The sequence below is a fragment of the Callorhinus ursinus genome, unplaced genomic scaffold (genome assembly GCF_003265705.2).
Source record: "Callorhinus ursinus isolate GAN/ISIS: 27379988/994484 unplaced genomic scaffold, GSC_fseal_2.0 scaffold25, whole genome shotgun sequence".
NCBI classification, from domain to species: Eukaryota; Metazoa; Chordata; class Mammalia; order Carnivora; family Otariidae; genus Callorhinus; species Callorhinus ursinus.
The window spans coordinates 15,927,691-15,948,003 of NW_027397087.1; the positions used below are offsets into that span (position 1 = coordinate 15,927,691).

The 20,313-nt window shown below is 36.1% G+C and overlaps 2 protein-coding genes across 7 annotated transcripts in view; one reads left to right on the forward strand and one right to left on the reverse strand.

The window, feature by feature from the left end:
- FAM227B (family with sequence similarity 227 member B) overlaps positions 1–9,044 on the reverse strand; it is a 206,131-nt gene extending 197,087 nt beyond the window's left edge. For all 4 annotated transcript variants that reach the window (XM_073876977.1, XM_073876976.1, XM_073876975.1 and 1 more), the window contains exons 1-3: positions 8,827–9,044; positions 4,112–4,238; positions 1,276–1,329 (exon numbers count right to left, since the gene is read on the reverse strand). In XM_073876977.1, the coding sequence (XP_073733078.1) occupies positions 1,276–1,329; positions 4,112–4,132 (75 nt within the window). In that variant the 5' untranslated portion in view covers positions 4,133–4,238; positions 8,827–9,044. The remainder of the gene's footprint in view (positions 1–1,275; positions 1,330–4,111; positions 4,239–8,826) is intronic.
- A 64-nt stretch (positions 9,045–9,108) lies between these two features.
- DTWD1 (DTW domain containing 1) overlaps positions 9,109–20,313 on the forward strand; it is a 19,462-nt gene continuing 8,257 nt past the window's right edge. Inside the window, exons 1-4 of one of the 3 annotated variants that reach the window (XM_025883681.2) lie at positions 9,109–9,245; positions 12,938–13,256; positions 17,548–17,691; positions 19,680–19,929. In XM_025883681.2, coding sequence (XP_025739466.1) covers positions 12,993–13,256; positions 17,548–17,691; positions 19,680–19,929 — 658 coding nt within the window. In that variant the 5' untranslated portion in view covers positions 9,109–9,245; positions 12,938–12,992. Of the gene's footprint in view, positions 9,542–12,937; positions 13,257–17,547; positions 17,692–19,679; positions 19,930–20,313 lie in introns of all 3 variants that reach the window. The other 2 variants (XM_025883682.2, XM_073876979.1) reach the window with 2 other exon arrangements.

Below are 20,313 nucleotides of genomic sequence, written 5' to 3' on the forward strand. Positions count from 1 at the left end.
CTCCTTCCCATGATCCTGGGATCATGACCCAAGCCAAAGGCAGAGGCTTAACCGACTGAGCCACCCAGGTGTTCCTCTTGCCATTCTTCAATGCAAAAGAAACCTGACTTTCAGACTCACAAGTGTATAGACCCAAGGGAAAGCTTGTAGCAAGCCCAATAACCCCAGAAGTCAGTATTACTCATAATAATGGAAACTGGAGCTTTCAACATGAAAATACATTTTGAATATTTCACTCTGATTCAACAATCAAGGAAACTGAACACCTCTGCAAACTACCTGTTAGTCTAAGCTGTGGTACATGGATAAATGAGGTAAGTACTCATAATTATCAGATAGTCTTTTTTTTTTTAAGATTTTTTATTTATTTTTTGACAGAGAGACAGCAAGAGAGGGAACACAAGCAGGGGGGCGTGGGAGAGGGAGAAGCAGGCTTCCCACTGAGCAGGGAGCCCGATGCGGGGCTCGATCCCAAGACCCTGGCTGGGATCATGACCTGAGCTGAAGGCAGACGCTTAACAACTGAGCCACCAGGCGCCCCTATCGGATAGTCTTTAAGGTGTATTTAGACAAACACCTTACATCAGCAAAATTATTTAAAATGTTTGTATAATTCTTCTGATAGGATATAAAACTAGAATTTTCTCGGGGCACCTGGGTGGTTCAGTCGTTAAGCGTCTGCCTTCAGCTCAGGTCATGATCCCAGGGTCCTGGGATCGAGTCCCACATCGGGCTCCCAGCTCAGTGGGAAGCCTGCTTCTCCCTCTCCCACTCCCCCTGCTTGTGTTCCCTCTCTCGCTGTGTCTCTCTCTGTCAAATAAATAAATAAAATCTTTAAGAAAAAAAATAAAAAATAAAACTAGAATTTTCTCAAAGTCAAAAAAGAGAACAGAATATTAAGAGGGAAAGGCTACAACATAGAGCCTACTGAAAAGAGATAAATATTTATAAGTATTTCCCACACTGAAATGTGGTTTTTTGAATTTCTATTCCTAAAATCTTTTCCTAAAAGACTTCAAAGTCTTTTCCAGATCTCCACAACTGATATTTTATTTTTTTATTTTTTATTTTTTTAGAGAGGGGGAGGGAGAGAGAGAGAAAGAGAGAGGCAGAGGGACAATCCCAAGCAGGGGCTCAATCGATCTCACAACCCTGAAATCATGACCTGAGCCGAAATCAAGAGTCAGACGCTTAACCGAATGAGCCACCCAGGCACCCCTCCACAAGTGATATTTTAAAAGATTTATTCGCACATAAAATAGATGTTCTACTCACCCAATTTTGAAACTTTAAGAATTCTTCAATGCTCCTTGGAGGTTTTTGCATTTTCTAATGAAGTAAAATCAATATTTCCAATTAACATAAAATCAGACTGTTTATGATGTTTACATATAATTTACTTAAGTAAATGATACTGGACTTAAGTTATAATTTTCAGAGCCATAAGACATTGTAAAATATTCACTTTGTAAAGTCCCTGTACTTTAGAAAGGTACAGAGATCAATGTTTAAATCCCAAGCCTCTAAACCAAATTCCATAAAAGGCTTCCCTCTTATATATTGCTCCTAGAAAAAAACTCCACATGAATCCTCTTGAATATCCTCATTTCAAATTCCTACAAGAGTTCTGAGATGTTTTGGACTATATTGGATGGTGTCTACAATAAATTCAGAGCCAAAAATATAGTAACTTGCCCCTCTTGCTGATGACATATTTAAAAGGCCACACTAGTGACATGGTGAAAATAATTTAAATATTTGAATGTTTCAGCGTAATAAATAATAATACCATTTTTATTAGTAGTTTTCTCATAAGTTGAAAACATATTCTTTCATTAGACAAATTAATTTTAATCAAGACCACATCTTGTTCTTCCTTGCCTTAGAGACTGTGTACACATTCTTTCTTCTGCTTGGAAGGTTTCCTGTCCCAAACCCTCTCCCTCCAATCCCTTCTTGGCCTATTTAACTCTTATTTTAAATATCAAATTAAAAGTAACTTTTTCTAGGAAGCCTTCCTTGTTCCCCCAAAAGATTATCTATTGTAACGCACAGCAGATTCATATCTATATGAGGATAGAAACTATGGTATAATCACTGCTGAACTGTCAAAATTTCATACAGTGACTAGCTCAGGGTTAGTGCATAATAAGTACTTGCAATATGTATAAATTAATGAAGAAATGAGTAGATAAATGTCAGAGAAATGTGTAGTTATTTAGAAGAATAGTAAGACCAATTCTAGAGAGTGAAAAACCAGTTAGAAGAAGGAAAAATAAGAGGAAATCAGGGGTGCCTGGGTGGCTCAGTCTTTAAGCATCCACCTTCGGCTCAGGTCATGATAATGGGGTCCTGGGATCGAGCCCCACTTCAGGCTCCCTGCTCCGCAGGAAGCCTGCTTCTCCCTCTCCCACTCCCCCTGCTTGTGTTCCTGCTCTCGCTATCTCTCTGTCAAATAAATAAAATCTTAAAAAAAAAAGAGGAATTCAGCATATCCTAATGATCTGATATTGACATGTCTGAAAAGATTGTAGTATATTTTAATTTACTAAAATACATATTTCACAGCAATATATAAAATTATCAAGATTACAAAATCACCATATTTTTGTAAAAATATCTACACACTGGAGGTTGAAGAGCATATCTCATTCTCTAATACTGTTAAAATATACGATGAATATAAGCAAATATGTAACAGACAATAACAAGTAACAAAATAAAAGGTATATGTGGCAATCATTATAAAAACAAGTATTCAAAAGCAAAGCTACATAGAGCTGTCAAAAAAATTTAATGGAAAACATGGGACTCTAGACTGAGAAGGTAATAAATAAGAGATGGTGTGCACAGAATGCTTAGAGACAAAAAAAAATGTTCAGGATATAATATCTTCAGAGAGAGTGAGTGTAGTAGTTTTGCTAGAAGGAAGCTATCAGTATATTTAGAAATACATGGACTATAAAGAGGCTAATTAAAACAATCTAAATGTTGCCTTTTTTTCTTATAATGGTTATCAAACCATTTCTAGTACAAAGCACTAAAAATAATACCCACATTTAAAAAAAATTTTTTTTATTTGAGTACAGTCGACACACATCACATTAGTTTCAGGTGTACAACATAGTGATTCAACAACTCTATAGGTTATGCTCTGCTCACCGTAAGTGTAGCTACCATCTATCACCGTACAGCACTATCACAATATCACTGTCTATATTCTCTATGCCGGACTTTTTATGCCTGTGGCTTATTTATTACACCACTAGAAGCCTGTATCTCCTATTCTTCTTCACCCATTTTGCACAACCCCCTAACTCTGGCAACTATCAGTTTGTTCTCTGTTTTTATAATTCTGGTTCTGCTTTTGTTTGTTTTTTCATTTGTTTTGCTTTTTAGATTCTACATATAAGTGAAATTCTATGGTTTTTGTCTTTCTCTGTCTGATTTATTTCACTTAGTCTAACACCTTCTAGGTCCATCCATGTTGTTGCAAATGGCAATATCTCATCGTTTTCATGGCTGTGTAATATTCCAGGATGTGTGTGTGTGTGTGTGTGTGTGTGTGTGTGTGTGTGTGTGTGTGATATCTTCTTTATCCATTAAAATAATACCCACATTTCAGTTAAAGGAAATTAGAAAAACGTATTAAGGAAGTGAAACTTACATGAGAAAGCTCCAGCTAATTTCAATATAAAATCCCAAAGTTCTCTAAGGTAAATGTTAAAAGGCAGTAGGCATAAATTAAATGGACTTCTGCTCTCAGTATAATGTAGAAGGATTCAAAACACCTATGCTCCCCTAGCAACAACAAAAGAAACCCAGACAAAATAAACATCTTACTTTTCTATGAGGTTGGTGAAGAGTAGTGGGTGCTAGTAAGCAGGACTGGCTACATCATTTGTACCATTGCCAAGTCCCTTGTTCAAAAATTAAGAATTTTAAGATGGTAACATGAGACCATTAAACTAAGTGTGGGGTCCACTTAATCACGAAGCCCTGGGCAACTGCAAGCCTGTGAAGTCTCCCTACCTGGAAGCCTTAATGACCAGAAATCCAAAAAGAAATATTCTCTTTGTAAGTGAGCATAAAGCTCTGGCAGCTTCCTTACCCAGCAGTGAGCTCTGACCATCCACTGAGGAAAGTGTTGGCCTGCCACGGTGCAGTAACTTCTCAAAGATGAAGAGAAATCAGTTGGACCTTAGCCGTTGGCATGAGCTGGAGGAACAAACTGGAGTCTGAAAGACACCCAAATACAAAAACAAATGAGTCAGACAAACAAGCCCTTCCCAGACCCCTGTGCCTCACTTCCAAGTTTTGTCTAAAAAGCAGCAGTCGAGGAGGGGCTGGAAAGACAAGAGAACTAATTTGGGCCAACACATTCTTATGGTACTTGGGTTCCGGGGCCCTGACAGAGTTGACTCCAAAGGTGAAGCAAAAATGTAAGAAAAACTTCAGTCCCAACTTCTCCCTGTTCAATATTGATGAGATATGAGTTGGCTATGATGAGGGAAGTTGGAAGTTGGGTTAGTCACAGGTGAAAATCCAATTAAAGCTGAAGCCAACCCTAAATTTCAACTCAAACCTAGAAGGAATAAAAAGATCTACATCTCACTTTGAATGCCAAGGAGAGCAATAGGCTTGTGCTTTCTGAAGACTAAATAACACTAAATTACATGTCATCCTCTACAATTTTTCCACATAATGTCTAATTCACAATAAAACAATTACAAGAATACAAACAAGAAGTAAAATGGGACCCGTAATCAAGAGAAAGCACAGTTGATACAAACCAATTCACTAAGAACCCAGTTGTACCTTGCAGACAAGGACTTTACAGCATCTGTTATAAATATGTTAAAGATTTTACAATATAGGTTAGATTATGGTGCATGAAGAGATAGGTTATTTCAAGAGAAATAGAAATTCTAAAAAAAAATGGAAATTCTAGAACCATGCGCCTATTAATCATAAGAAACTATTATGTCAACATTAATATTGGATAAGATAGACTTCAAGACAAGAAGTATTACCAGGCATAAATAAGGTTATTTCATAGTGATAAGAGGTCAATTCATTAAGAAGAGCTACCAATGCTAAATGTGTTTGCATCTAATAAAAGAGCCTTGAAATACATGTAGCAGAAATTTATAAAACTAAAGGGAAATATAGGCAAAAACCACAATTACAGTTAGAGATCTTAACACCTAATTGATGTAATTGATAAATCAAGTATGTACACACACACACACATACACACACACACACATCAGTAAGGAGATAAAAGATTTGAACAATACTTAAGTCAATCAATTTAACTTAACTGACATTTACAGAACAACTATACCTTACAAGTACAGAATCCATACTCTTTTAAACTAATGGAACATAGAACATTTACCAAGATGAACCTACGCTGTACCATAAGACAAATCTCAAAAGTTACAAATAATTGAAATCATTCAGAGTATGTTCTCTGACAACAAGAGCAATAAAAGAGAAAACAGCAACAATAAGACATCTAGAAAAATCTTAAATATTAAATAATCCATTTCTTTTTTTTAAGATTTTATTTATTTATTTGACAGAGAGAGAGCACACGCAGGGGGAATGGTAGGCAGAGGGAGATGGAGACGCAGGCTCCCGGCCGAGCAAGGAGTCCGGAGCCCAACATGGGACCCCATCCCAGGACTTTGAGATCATGACCTGAGCGAAGGCAGATGCTTAACCAACTGAGACATACAGGTGCCCTAAATAATCCATTTCTAAGTAAAATATGTCTCACAGAAAAAATAATAGAGAAAACTGGAAAAAATTTCTAACTGAATGATAAGGAAAGATAATGGAAACACAACATATCAGGGTTGAATAATATTTACAAATGTTGATTTAAACAAAAATTGGCGTATCACTATATTGAGAGATGAGGGGATAAGAAGAACGTGTGGGGGTAGAGAGAGAAGGAATTTTCATACACCTGAGGGTGGTGTTGTAAAAGAGCTTAATCACTGACTTTCATAGGAGAAAGTCAATGGATAATATCTGAAATTGTCAATTAAAAATTGCAATGTAAGTATATTTCGACATATACCATAAAAAACAGAAAAGATATTGAAAAGACTTGAAAGAATTTTCCTTTTGAAAGAAGAACTGAGAATAGAATGGAGGAACTGGGGACTATGGGGTTTTGGTGAAAAATCTAAAATAGGGCAAACTGTTGGTGCTTACCAACATGTATATGTTTCTCTACATTTCCCAGGCTTGCTTGCAGCTAAAGCGGGAGCCTTTGGAATGTGGGCAAAGTGATATCTGTCACTTTTAGGGATGACCTCTGAAAGCTTTTGTATGATTTTCCATGCTTTCTTTTTTGTCAGATAAGCTGTTGGACCCAAGTCTTAGGAGACAGTAGAACCACTAAAACTGTAAAAAAGAACCCCAAATCCAAAAAACAAACAATCTGCATCCTCGAATCTAATGTTTCATCTGACTAGTACATCCTCAATGGATTTCCTGTGGGAAATAAAAGTTTAAGGTTTTAAACCACTGAAATGTTGGCGTTGTCTGTGACAGTAGTAAATTCATTATGGTGGTTTTTAAAAAATGGCCACAAATTCTTTGGCAATCTTTTGAGAAGTGGCATCTATCTATGTCCCCTCTTCTATAATCTGAACAGGTCTTAAAATACACTTATAACCAAAAGAATGTGTGAGAACTGATACTGTGTTACTCCTTGAGACTAGGTCAGAAAATAACATGTAGTTTCTACCTTATTCATTGCAACACTTGGCTTTGGAGCACTGGGCCTAACCTAAGAAGTCGAATTACCCTCTGCCATCCTGTGAGGAAGTTCAGACCACATGAAGAAGCTACACATACGATCTCTGCTAGCATTCGTAGACTTCCAAGCTGAATTATCAGAGAAAAGCAGCCCCTCTGTGCCCTCCTGAACACACAATTCATGAACACAATAAAAAGGTGGTTGTAAGCCATATTTTGGAGTAACTTCTTACATAGCAATAGTAAGCCAGTACTCACCTCACTTCAATTAATAAGTAGCATCATTTGCTTTTGTAATTTGTGCACCTAAACTAAAGCTGTTAAAAAAAGAAAAGGGTGTAAATTATTTATTCTTGGCTTGGAGACTTTGCTATGGCTATTGTTCTTACCCAGAAAGCTCATCTTTCTTCCTAAAGCAGTGGCTTTCTAACTTTTTAAGGAGAAACACACAATAAGAAATACATTTTATAAACATGACACAAGGATGTGCGCGCGCGCACACACACACACACACACACAGATCTTTCTTGACTTATGATGGGGTTATGTTTCCATATACCCATCCTCAATTGAAAATGCATATAATACACCTAACCTACTGAATTAGGTTAGCCTAATCTGCTTTAAATGTGCTCAGAATACTTATGTTAGCCTACCACTGGGCAAAATCATCTAACACAAAGCCTATTTCATAATCAAATGTTAAATATCTCATGTAATTGAATACTGTACTGAAAGTGGCAAACAGAATGATTGTATGGGTAGAGAATAGTTCTAAGTGTATTGGTTGTTTACTCTTGTGATGGCCTGGCTGATGTGGCTGCCCATTATCACAAGAGTTTCATACCACGTATCACTAGTTCAGGAAAATACCAAGTCAAAACTCAAAGCATGGTTTCTACTGAATGCATATTGATTTCACACCATTATAAAGCTGAAAAGTCTTAAATCAAACCAATGTTAAGTCATTGACCATCTGTAATTTAATACTCCATAAAGTGGGGCGCCTGGGTGGCTTAGTTGGTTAAGCGTCTGCCTTCAGCTCAGGTCGTGATACCCAAGTCCTGGGATCAAGCCCCGCATCCAGCTCCCCACTCAGCAGAGAGTCTGCTTCTCTCTCTCCCTCTACTGCTCCCCCCGCTTGGACTCTCTCTCTCTGTCAAACAAACAAACAAACAAACAAATAAATAAATAAAATCTAAAACAAAACCAAAAACTCCATGAAGTAATACTTAACCTTCCCAAGTGCCATGCACTGACATTTTCACACTAAACTAATTCATTTTTTAAAATGTGTAGTTTTGGGGGCAACTACTGGCTCAGTCTGTGGAGCTCGCAACTTTCGATCTCAGGTTGTGAGTTCAAGTCCCACACTGGGCCTAGAGCTTATTGTAAAAAAATTAACAAAATAAAAAAAATTAAATGTGTTTTGACTCAATATATTTCCTTGCTTACAAAAGGGACCTCCGCCAATGGGTCCCACACAATCCCCTTTAAAAGCACTGCTCTAAGCCATGATCATTCTCCAAAACCTTACTCAAATCCAACCAATAAGCCTTCATTGACCCCTCCATTCTGAGCTCTTGTGAAATTCCTACAATTTATTAGTCATGTTGTGTTTTCTGTACTACCCATTTTACCTTGATGTCCTTAAGCTCCTCTAGGGCAAGCTTCTGTCCTCACAGGCTAAATTCAAATAAATACAATGCCATTGTGTTTCTGAATCTCACAGTTTTGAAGTGCACTCCTTAGGTTTGGATTTTCCTCGGGGTGGGGCAAGGAAAAGTGGTTTTACAATCTATCCACATACTATGCTTAATTCCAAAATGGAAAAGCGCACAAAGTAGTTCCAACTCGACGTGTGTGTAGTTTTCAAGCAAACCAAAGCATCAAGATACACACAATTTTTCTGATAGCTTTCATTACTACTAGTACTCATCTTAACATAGCCATAAAAAAATAACAGAACCAAGTTCTCACGACTAAAATAATTCTGGAATAGGTAAAATGGAAAAGTGTTCTGTAGGATCGGCATTTTTCACAACTCACTGCAACTACACCTTGAGAGTATACTTCCAGAGCCGCGTCCCATTTAAGGGGGCCTCCGCCAGGGTCAGCAGGGAACTCAGCCCAGGGTTGGCGGGCTGTGAGGCCTAGTCTCACCGATCGGGCCTCGCTCTCGGATCACGTCTCCCAGGACTAGGGCTACACCACCGGCCGCCAAAAGGCTGAGGCGGGACTTCCCCCTCTAACCACGCCCCGCGTCCCTCCCCGCCCGTTACTTTCGTCGCGGGACCTGCGCGGCGCCAGGCTCTAGCAACGGCCCTAGCAACGGCCGGGCTCCTCCCTTCTGTGTCTCCCGGAAAGCGCTCCGCCGTGCCCGAGCGCGACCTGGGCCGGGCGCGCGCCTCAGGCTCGGGCGGAGCTGAAGACGCGTGGAGCTGTGCGAGGACCCGCGGGCAGTGCAGGTCTGAGTCCCACTCGGATCCCTGGTGCAGGTCTCCGAGCCCCTCTGCGGACCAGTGGTCTGGCCGGAGACGTGCGACTGCAGGGAGAGGACGCTGCTTGGCCGGGCCCTAGTGGAGGTCGTGCAGGGTGTCGCCTGTGAGCGGGGCCCAGGTCCCTGTGCTCGAGCGCTTGCGGTTTTTAGGATCCTGCGTGCCCTTTGGGAAAAAGGCTTCCAAATTTTTCCTCAGAAAACTTTTTTTCTGCCCTAACAATCATTTTCAGTGGTTTCCGCTCTAAGGAAGGTCTGTTCTGGCAGGTAGTCCCCTAGAAACTATATTTTTTAGTGTTTGGAGTGGTTTGCGGGGAATTGGTGATCACAGAAGGAGCAGCTTAGTACCGCCATGCAGTGTATTTAACATATTAAGATAGTGGTTACATAATAAGCCAAGGAGTCTGTTCTTATGTCTAAATTGTTTCTTGGGAATGTAGGACAAGTAAAGAAGTATATTAATAGTTTAAGATGCCAGTTCACGGAGTTGGATGATAAAATCTCTGCTTGAGTGAAAACCACAGCATTTAAGGATTATTTCTATCTAAACCCTAGTGTACCATGAAAAACTAAGGCAAGACAGTCTGCCTACCAAATGATGGGTGATGTGGGAGAGGCCATTGGTCCTGTTTGAAAAGGTGGCACGTTGGATTTTAAAAAATGAATGTTGGACCTGTGTATATTATGTGACCTGACCAGGTTCTTAAAAATACTTGAAAAAAAATTTTGGAGTGGGTTTTATCTAGTACTGAATTGGTCTACAATACATGGTAGGGGAGTTGTATATAGTATTCCATCGGGAGGTGACTTATACCTTGGAGTTTTTAAAACATTGTTTTGAAAAAAAAAAAAATCTGCCATGTTGCCACTTGTGCCAGGCTGCAGATGGCCCATCAAGGTGGTTTGTCAGGTCCTTCAGTAGGGAGATGCATACATATGCTTTCTTTTTCAGAATGGTTTTGATTTAATAAGTGGTTGTTGAATTCCTCCTGCTGCATAAGACACAGGGAGAGATATGTGAGATCAGTAAAGAATTCTGCTCTTGCAGAGTTGATTGCTAGGAGGGATAGCTTCACTAAAAGGCAACTCCAGACTAAAGCAGATTTTTCCATGCAAATACGTGGAACCAATAAGTGGGCAAACATAAAAAGATGTAAGAGATTGCCGTAGATCATGTAGAGTCCTGACTTTGAGACTAAAAATAGAGGATTATATGCAAGGTAGAATTTATGGAACTTGGTGAGTAATTGGTGTTTTGGGAAAAGAGGGTAGAGGGGAAGTAAAAAATTAGTTTTCAACCTAAGTTGCAGAATGATGAATATATCATCAAGGTAAAAATATTTATTAGTTCTTTAGGAATACATTCTTTTTATGTTTTCTAAGTAACTCCCACAACTCCACTTGTATTCCCTGCACGAATTTGATGTTAAGTATGGTTTGAAGGTTGTGAACCATCGTTTGCAACAAACTATTTGTACACATTTGAGGCAGGCTATTGTCTAGGTCAGGACAGATGCCCTTGTCATATGGTTTCAGAGACCTTTGGGCGGAGCTGTCCATGACTTAACTATTTCTGGCCTCTTCTGTGCGTGGCCACCACATCCACTGGAGAATGTATAGGTGAGGCAGGGAAAGGAGCCATAAACATTTCCCTTTCACTGCCTTATAGGTGTTTACATTTGATTTTTGTACAGGAAGAACATTTATATAAGGCTTCACTAATGTCCTTTTGGCTTTATGGATGGAAGGCCAAGTAAAATATAGGGGAATACTTCAGAGGCAGAATGCACTTGGAGGGCCCTAGAAAAACTCATCAGTAGTTTTCCACTGAATGTCAGGAAACACATTGACTTTCACGACATCCCCAGGAACTGTGTCCTTCAGCCCCATTATTGCCTGAGGCCTTTGGTGGCATATGCAAACCCCCTAAATAACTATTAGAACACCCAGAAAAATGGAGTCAGGTTGAATTAGTCCAGTCCAGTTTCTTTTTTAGGATGAGTCCCATGATGGGATAACTCAAGACTATCACAACCTAAAAATGTTTCTCTGTAAGGACCTCAGGCAACACCAGAGCAAACCCAAACCAAGACTTGGTGCAAATTAACTACCTTCCTAAGTGCAGTAATGAGACCTCAATTGGCTTGTGACAGCTGACCTCTGCTTCCCCAACAGGGGGTTTGTAGCTCTGATTTCTGGAGACAAATAGGATCTCTTCCCAGACTTTTAAAACTGCTCCTGTCCTTAGAATGACTGTTTGATGGTAGTCAGGATTTCTTTACTAGATCTGTAGATGAATGCTTACAGATCGGCAAACCATCTGAAATTGTGTACAAAATATTGTGTCTGTGTATGCATTTTCTGCCGATAAGGTCCAAGACTCACATGATCTTAAAAGGATCTGAGACTCAAGAAAAGGTGACAGCTTGGTAAATTTGAATAAATTTGGCCAGTATATTTTATTTTTTCCTTCAGTAACAAGCATCTTTTTTCTTTGCATCTTTTTATTTGGGTCTCAAGCTTACTGGGATTTACAATCTATAAAAAACTCTTGATGAGTAATTAAATTAGTATCACTAACTTCCTGTTGGTAAATTATGTTGTATATTATGTTCCACTGGACTTTTTGTTCACTTTCTATTTGGGATACCACAAAAAAGTTTCCTGTTGCAGTCACAGCATTTCTCCTGTCAGTGTTTGTACTCAAAGTGCCCAGGGCCTCATAGTTAAACACCACAATGCCATAAGCTTTATAATGAGAGACTCATTTTACAGCTCTGGAATGCATATCAAATCAAAAGGGCCCCAGTCTCTTTTCTCCCTCAAAAGATACTGTGCTTACAGAGTATTTGAATAACAGTTTAGACAGACATCATTCTTCCCGGAAGAAAATATTTAAGTGGAAAAGTTATTTTACTATTTTATCTCTAGAACTGAAGACTCTAAATGAATTATATTCTTAAAAAGTGGTATGAAATCTTTGAGTGAGAGGACATTAACATTACTCTGTAAAATTTTTAAATTTATAAGATCACACTTTATTTTTCTGGGCATATATTTCACCTTTTTGGGATATTTTACAACTTGTAATTGGTAGTAGTAGATGCCTGTCCTGTTTTAATGGATGTTTAGTTATATTTTTGTGCGTGTGATTTAAGTCAGAGAATATGTCTTTTAGAACATAACCAACTAGATTTTACTGATTTCACTAGAACCTTGTACTTTCGTTAGGATTCAGGTTGAGATTTGATATCATATAACATCAGTTTAAAGTCAGAGCCTACAGAGTTGAATACATTCCTGGCTGATACTAACATTAAAACATTGTATTCCTAATATAAAACAAAATAAGAGTCACTGAAAAATGGATTGTTGGTACCTAAATTTTATATCTGAAATAGTTTTTCTAAGAGAGCACCTTTTTATTTTTATGGAAGGGATGACTCAGAAGGGTCATTTATTGTTTTGAGTTTATTGCTTCTTAATTTTGTATTTTAAATTGTGTTAATTTGGTGGTTAAAAAGCTTATTAATACTTGTTAATAAATACTAAAAACAGTATGCAGTTGTGAATTAAATTGAGTAATTTTCCTTGTGGAGACAAGGAATAAAATATTTCCTGTCTTTATTCCACCCCTCCCCCACTTTTTTTTTTCTTTTGCAGTGCACCTATGATTTATGTTTTAGAAATAGATGTTAAACTTTGGTTTGAATGAAAAATGTCTCTCAACCCACCTGTACTTCTCAAAGAAAAGGAAGAAAATAATTCAAAATTTGTAGAAATACAACACTCACAAACTACTTCTATAGCTGCAGAAGATCCTCTTCAAAACTTATGCTTAGCATCTCAAGAAGTTCTTCAAAAAGCTCAAAGAAGTGGAAGATCAAAATGTCTCAAATGTGGTGGTTCGAGAATGTTCTATTGCTATACATGTTATGTCCCAGTTGAAAATGTACCTATTCAACAGATGCCACTTGTGAAGGTTGGTAAGAAATTTAATTATCTGAAAGTAGGATTTAAAAAGACATCTCATATATACCTGCTCTAATAGAATTGATAAGCGTGATAAGTAGCATCATTATGGAAATGAATAATATTAATAGAAAATTTAATCTTACAGACTGGTAAACCTATTTGTTTTCCTTGTCTCTGGAAAAAGAGACACACACTACTAAAACACTTAGGTCTGAGATGAATGGTATTGTTTTGAAAGAAATCAATTACTTTTTCATTAATGATTATAATTCGTCTAAAACATAGATGTGGCATAAACATGAATACTACAAGAGACAAGTGTACAGATTGCCTGAAGGAACTTCAGAAACTACCTCAGGACCTTGGACCTCTTTTTAAGAAAACATATCCTAAAGGAACTAGGATTGATTTTTGCTTGGGCTTTTGTAGAACAGGCTTAGTCCCATCCTACATGGAGATGGAGCTCATGTCAGTGACCAAAACTAAACTAAAATTAAAAATACTAAGACTGGGGTGCCCAGTGGCTCAGTTGGTTGGGTGTCTGACTCTTGATTTCAGCTCAAGTTTCAATTGCAGGGTTGTGAGCTCAAGCCCCACATTGGGCTCCACACTGGGCATGGAGCCTATTTAAAAAAAAACAAAAAAACTAAGACCTACTCATTGGGCTATGTTATAATTGTAGTGATTTAAGCCAGATTTTAAAAAATTGATATGCATTGATTGCTTACCTTATATGTTTTGTTGCTTACCAAGACTACTCTTGTGTAGGTAAAAGGTCTGTAAACCATGATGTCTATGTAATCAAAGAATTTATTACATATATGTCAACTTGTCTAACATTGACATGAACTTTAGGAGTAAATCAAATAATGTATAAAATTTGTTGCCTGTTAGGACTTTGGAGAGACTAAACTCTACACATGGACTCATTAGAACTTGCTAGTAAGAAAATAAGCCAAAACTATATTTAAAAATATTTAATGTGGTGATTTTAAGATTCATTTACATTTGAAGTAAAATACCTTAATACTTATATTTTGTTACTTGCATTTCAGTTTAGCTTATATGTCATCTTGGCAAGTCCAGGGTCTCCTCAGGGGTCTAAAATCACACTTAGAAGCTATTGGAAAGTTTACTGGACAAGAGAAATAAGTATGGACTCTAATCAGCTTCATAGTTACCTTAGAAAAACTGAGAGCTTGAGGAAAATAATCTTCTTTAAGTTTCCTGTTATCTTGAGAGAATGTTACATTTCAAAGTATAGTTTTTGAAGTATAAACAGAATTATTCAATGTTCTGTTCATATCATAGCCACATAAAAGAGAATATCCCTTTAAAAGTTTTATCTTAAGATGTATTGTGTTCAAAAGAATTGAAGATCAGAATAATAAAAGTCAGTAACATGTTGACTTTTCATAGAATTTATTTTCACAGAAATTTAATAATAGAGGATTATTTTCCAAATCAGTGATCTAATGTCCGCTATTTAATAGAAGTGACTTAAAACACTATGCCAAGTGTTTGATCAACTCTAAATGGCCTACCGGAGCATGCAGAGTTTTTAAAAGTGTTTATATTTTAATGACCATATATAAAACTCAGTGTGTTAATATATATTAATAGTAATAAAAGCTCTATAAAGTTTTTTTCTAATTTTTACTTTATTTTTACAAATCATTCAGCATTTGCTTTTAGATAGCCTGCTTGGGAAGGGAAGACGACTACATAATGAGTAAGTGCCTCCCAAGCTTTAAATTTTAATCTACAGAATAAATTCATAAATACTGATTTTTTTCATGCAGAATATGATTTTTTTTCAATGTCATGAGAAATGCATGAGTAAAAGTAAAAGATGCTCTTGGTATTTTTAAAAGAGGAGCAAAAAAAATCATGAGGTCAAAGAAAGCTTCCTCTTTTTTAGAGTCCTAGAATTTAAAAGACTCTCTTTGGGAAGGTTGATGATCACATAGGAAAAGACTTAGGACTTCCTGCTAAAGGCATTTTGATAAATTTGGGCAGAAAGGTTTGGTAAATCTCCTATAGGAAATATAAGTGTTAGAGAACAGATTGATGTTCTTCATGTTTGAAAACAGAACATCTCTACTTTCTGGCGTTACTCTGTACCCTGTCATTATTTAGGAAATATCTTCCTTTAAAGTGTGTGAACTAGAGCACAAACATATGTTTCCATGATTTGATCTGTGTCTGTGCTTTTGTTTCATAGTGTCAGAAATTTCAGGCTTGCTCAGGGAGAACTAAAGTAGGTAGACTGGGTCCCAAGAATACTTCTTGAGCACAAATTTTGCATAATTGTCTTATACCTATAGGATTTAGTCCGTAATAGGCAAGGTATGTGATGTTTAAATACATGAATAACACTCAGTCCTATGTCCTTGATATAAATGATACCCTTCAGTCATAGCCAGCTGATGAGAAATGTTGATGGTCACCTTGGGAATTTTCAGTTCTGCTCATCAGCCCTGTAGGAAAGTCAGTTTTATTAGTAATAGAATACTTTATCATGATATGCTTTCTTTTTCTTCTTTCCTATCTTCCCTAGGCTAAGATAATGCTGATCTGGGACTGAGAGACCCTGGGGAAAGGGAATGTAGTGTCAACTGAGAATGAGCATCATGAGGAAATTCTGATGTAGAGTTCAGCCAGAAGTAGACTGATATAAAATCATTTGTGAACTGCCTACTTAAATGTAAATTTTCTGTAACTAGAAGTTGGTTTGATGATTTAAAGCAGTTGGCCCTAATTGGTCACTAGGCCTAAGTGGGGAGGGAAGGAGATAAGGGGTTTGGAACCCTAAAATGAAAACTATTTGGGATACATTTTTATGGCCCTTCTGGGATATATACCATCCTTTTTCCACACAATCATCCAGAAAGATAAAGTATATGCAGCTGGGATCATTCAGTAGCATGCAACAACTACTCCTTTAAAAAAACAGCTCTAGAATTAATGATACAACAATATGGATGAATCTCAGGATAATTATTCCAAGTGAAAGTTGTCAGATGAAAAGAGTACATACCATATGATTTCATTTATGTAAAATCCTGGAAAATGCAAACTAACCTATAGTGATAACAGATCAATCATTACCTAAGGACTGCGGGTGGTAATTGATGGGGAAAGGGGAAGGATGGAGGCACAAGAAGGCTTTTGGAAGTGACAGATATGTTCATGATCTTGATTATGGTGATGAATTCAAGGGTGTTAAAATTCATTATATTGTACACTTTAAATATGTGGAGTTTATTATACTAATTTTACCTATTTAAGCTGTTTTAAAAAAAAGAAAAATAGTTTTGTACTCCAGGATAAATTTAGCTTGCCCCGGGGTAAATACCTAGAATCCTGCCTGTTAATGGGTTGGGTGGGAGCTGGAAAAGTGTTTGTAATAATATGTAAGTCATTTATAATCTGCAGTGAAGAATCCATCTCAGAGTTTCTCATATATATTTTGGGGGAGATGTGACTCAGCTTTCATTTTCATAATCATGGCTAACTATAGCACTTGTGCAAGAGTTACACAGGAAATTAAATCAAACAAGTCAGTGAAATAGAAAAATCTAACTCAAAAAATGCAAGAGAATATTATTTTTGCAAAGAGGCAGGATGTAATTCATAACAATTAAATAATGAAACTTTAAGGAAAATAGACAAAGATTTTAAAGAGAGTTAATTTTTATATAAAGTGTGTACCTCCTAGACCTATTCTGTTACTTTTCCAATTGATAATTTCATTTGTGCTGTTAAAGGCCACTGATGAGAATCATGATGTTCACAACAAATAGTGAACCCTTTGAAGGGTAATACCTTTGATCTCAAAGGATGTATAGGGAATAAAATTTTGACTTGAATTTTAGATGTGAAGCTTTTGCCCAAACTTATATTTCCTTTTATTGTGTCATAAAATTAACAATCCTAAAGTTTATAGGAATTATAAAAAATGTTCTTGACACAGATACTGAAATGCAAGGACTTGGACTCAGTGCCTCTGTAGCTTAAATGAAAATGGCCTTGAAGCTTTGCTTTAAGAACAGATTTTATGTTAAATAAGTTGGAAATAATTGTTTATTACATGATCAACAATATTGAGGAAGAAATTTAGGTTTGCTTTATGACTCTTAGCATTCCTAATATTCTGGTTTAGAAAAGTATGCCTTTGAAATCATATTTATAGGAACTTAGTGTGAGCTTGTTATTTAAGCTTTGAAGGTCATTTTTCTTAACATAAAAGTTAGAATTTTTATATTGTGTTCATTTGTCTTTTTTTTTAATTTTAGCTTCCACTGAAGATTGATATCATTAAACATCCAAATGAAACAGATGGCAAAAGTACTGCTATACATGCAAAACTATTAGCACCTGAATTTGTAAATATTTACACGTATCCTTGTATTCCAGAATATGAAGAAAAGGACCATGAAGTAGGCTGCTTATTTTTTACAACTCTTGGCATTGAATCTAAAAAAGAATTTTAAATTCCATCACCTTTCTGAATTTACTTGAACATAATTTAATATTTTTCTTAATGACCTAGGGTTATCTTTATGTAACACTAAACAATATACAATTTATTTACTTCATTGGTATCTTCAAAGATCAAATGATCTTAGATTGTTAAGGCTTTTTTGAATTTTGACTTTCCACTTTTTATAGTTGTTCTGCATTATATCTTCAGGTTTTTACTCTTTGCCAGTATTACTGTGTCTGCTTTACTTTCTCTCCTCTCCATTTTCTTCCCAGTACTACATATAGATGGTCTAATTTGATACAAACTAAGAAACCATATTACAAACATTGTTGGAATTTCTCTGAAAGAAGAAAAGACAGTCTGAATTAGAAGGATTTTCAAGAATTCTCTCTGAATTAAGAGCTTTAATACATGGCCTTTGTAACATCTTATGGCTGCTCAGAGGCCTTCCTCTGATCATTTCTAGATTCTAAATTGGTTTTCACATAGTTGAAATTGGTGAGATATTACTGCTTTTGTTGAAAAGTGATAGATCTTAAAAAAACTAGACCTTGGGTACTTGGGTACTTCTAAAAAATGTATATAAACCCTTCTAGGTTTCTTGGAGACCATTTGTTGGTGTGGTTAATCTGGAAACATAATTAAAAATTAATGTGTTCATTTGTTCTAGGCAGAACTTAGTTTTTCCTTTCCCATCAATATATATGGGATAAATATAAATAAATATATATTTTTTGGTTGAGTTTATATAGAAAGTTGTTTGTAAATGATTTCTGAGTTTTGGATCTAGGAATATATTTGTGTTTCCCTCTCTGGTCAGCAAGGTATCATTTATGTCATTTGAATAGAATACAGTGCTAGGTTCTACAAAGAGATGTGATATGCTTACAGTCCAAGAAAATTACAAAGTCCTGAACTTTGCTGATTGGGCATAGGGGAAATATAGACACACATTGTAAATGTTTGAGAAACTTTTATAACTCTGAAGTTTTTAAATTCAAGATTTTTTCTTTTATTTTTATAATGCTTATTTTTTCATATAAAAAATGATATATGCTCATTAAAGAAAATTTGGGAAATACAGAAAAGTATGGGAGATAAAATACACATGATTTAACCAACATTTGTTCATTTAACAAATATTAATTGGGCAACTGCTTTGTGGCAGGAGCTGTTCAGACGTTGCAGGCTCTAACTGTGTAAGGTCTCAGTAAAAAACATGCTGAAAGAAAGGTAGCATAATTTACAGAATTTTTCCTTGAAAGTCAGATTTTTCAGTTTTAATTTTTAACTGTAATAAATATACTTTAACAGATAGTCTGGGTATTGTGAGTTGTATTTACAATAATTTTATTAAGATAAATTCCCAAAAGTGAAATAACCAAAGGGTCTGAATATTTCATGACTCTTGAGTTAAAGTGCCAAACTGCTTTCATGAAGAGTTATGCTATTGAAACCTGACATCAGTAATGGCTATAAAGGCACTTAACACCATATCCTCACCAGCATTAACTGTATTTTTTCTTTTATCTCTGCTTATTATATAGGTGAAAATTGTATTTAATTATTGAGTGCTTTTCATTGGTTCTTTTACCTAGTATCACGTACTTTGTCTTTTATGCTGTGAAATATTACAGTATTTAGTTTTTTGATCCACGATACAACTAACTTGGCTTCTATCAAGAAGTGAATAACTTATTTTGAAGCAATACTTATAGCTAGTATATTATGATTTTTAAATCCTAGGGAAGAGCCAAAAGCTTTACCATACTTATTAAAGAAACATATGAACTTTCAAATGGCTCAAGTGGTTGTTATTGAACCTAATGCTTGTTTCTCAAGTATTCAACATGTTTGTTTCTCTTAAAGTTTTGAGTGTCAGAATTTATTCATTTTGAAGATCGTAACAACACACTACTAACTTAAGCTTCTTTGCTTTAGGTTGCCCTTGTTTTCCCTGGACCTAAGTCTGTCTCAGTAAAAGATATTTCTTTTCATCTGCAAAAAAGGATTCAAAATAATGTTAAAGGCAAAAATGATGACCCTGAAAAGCCATTTATTAAACGCAAGAAAACTGAAGAACAGGATTTGAATGACAGCAACTGCCAAGACACAACACTGAAAAAAATTATATTTATAGATAGCACCTGGAACCAAACAAACAAAATACTCACTGATGAGAGACTTCAAGGTAAAAAAATAAAATTTTTGTGGATTGTTCCTTCCCCCAACTTTCATTTCAAATACTTCAAACATGCAGATATATTGGAAGAATTGCATCAAATACCCACACATTTTGCCACATTTGTTCTATTTCTCTGTTATATGTATGTGTATACTTAGATATTATATACATTTTTGGTTGAAACACTTGAAAGTAAGTGGCAGGCTTTGCAATACTTCACCCTTAAATATCTAACTGTACATCTTTTAAGAATAATTGCATAATCGAATTGCCATTATCACTCTGGGAAAATTAACAGAAGTTCTAATTTTTACATTTTTAAATTTTTTTTAAAATTTACATCTTTACATTTCCCTAATTGATCCAAAAATACCTTTTGTAGCTTTTTTC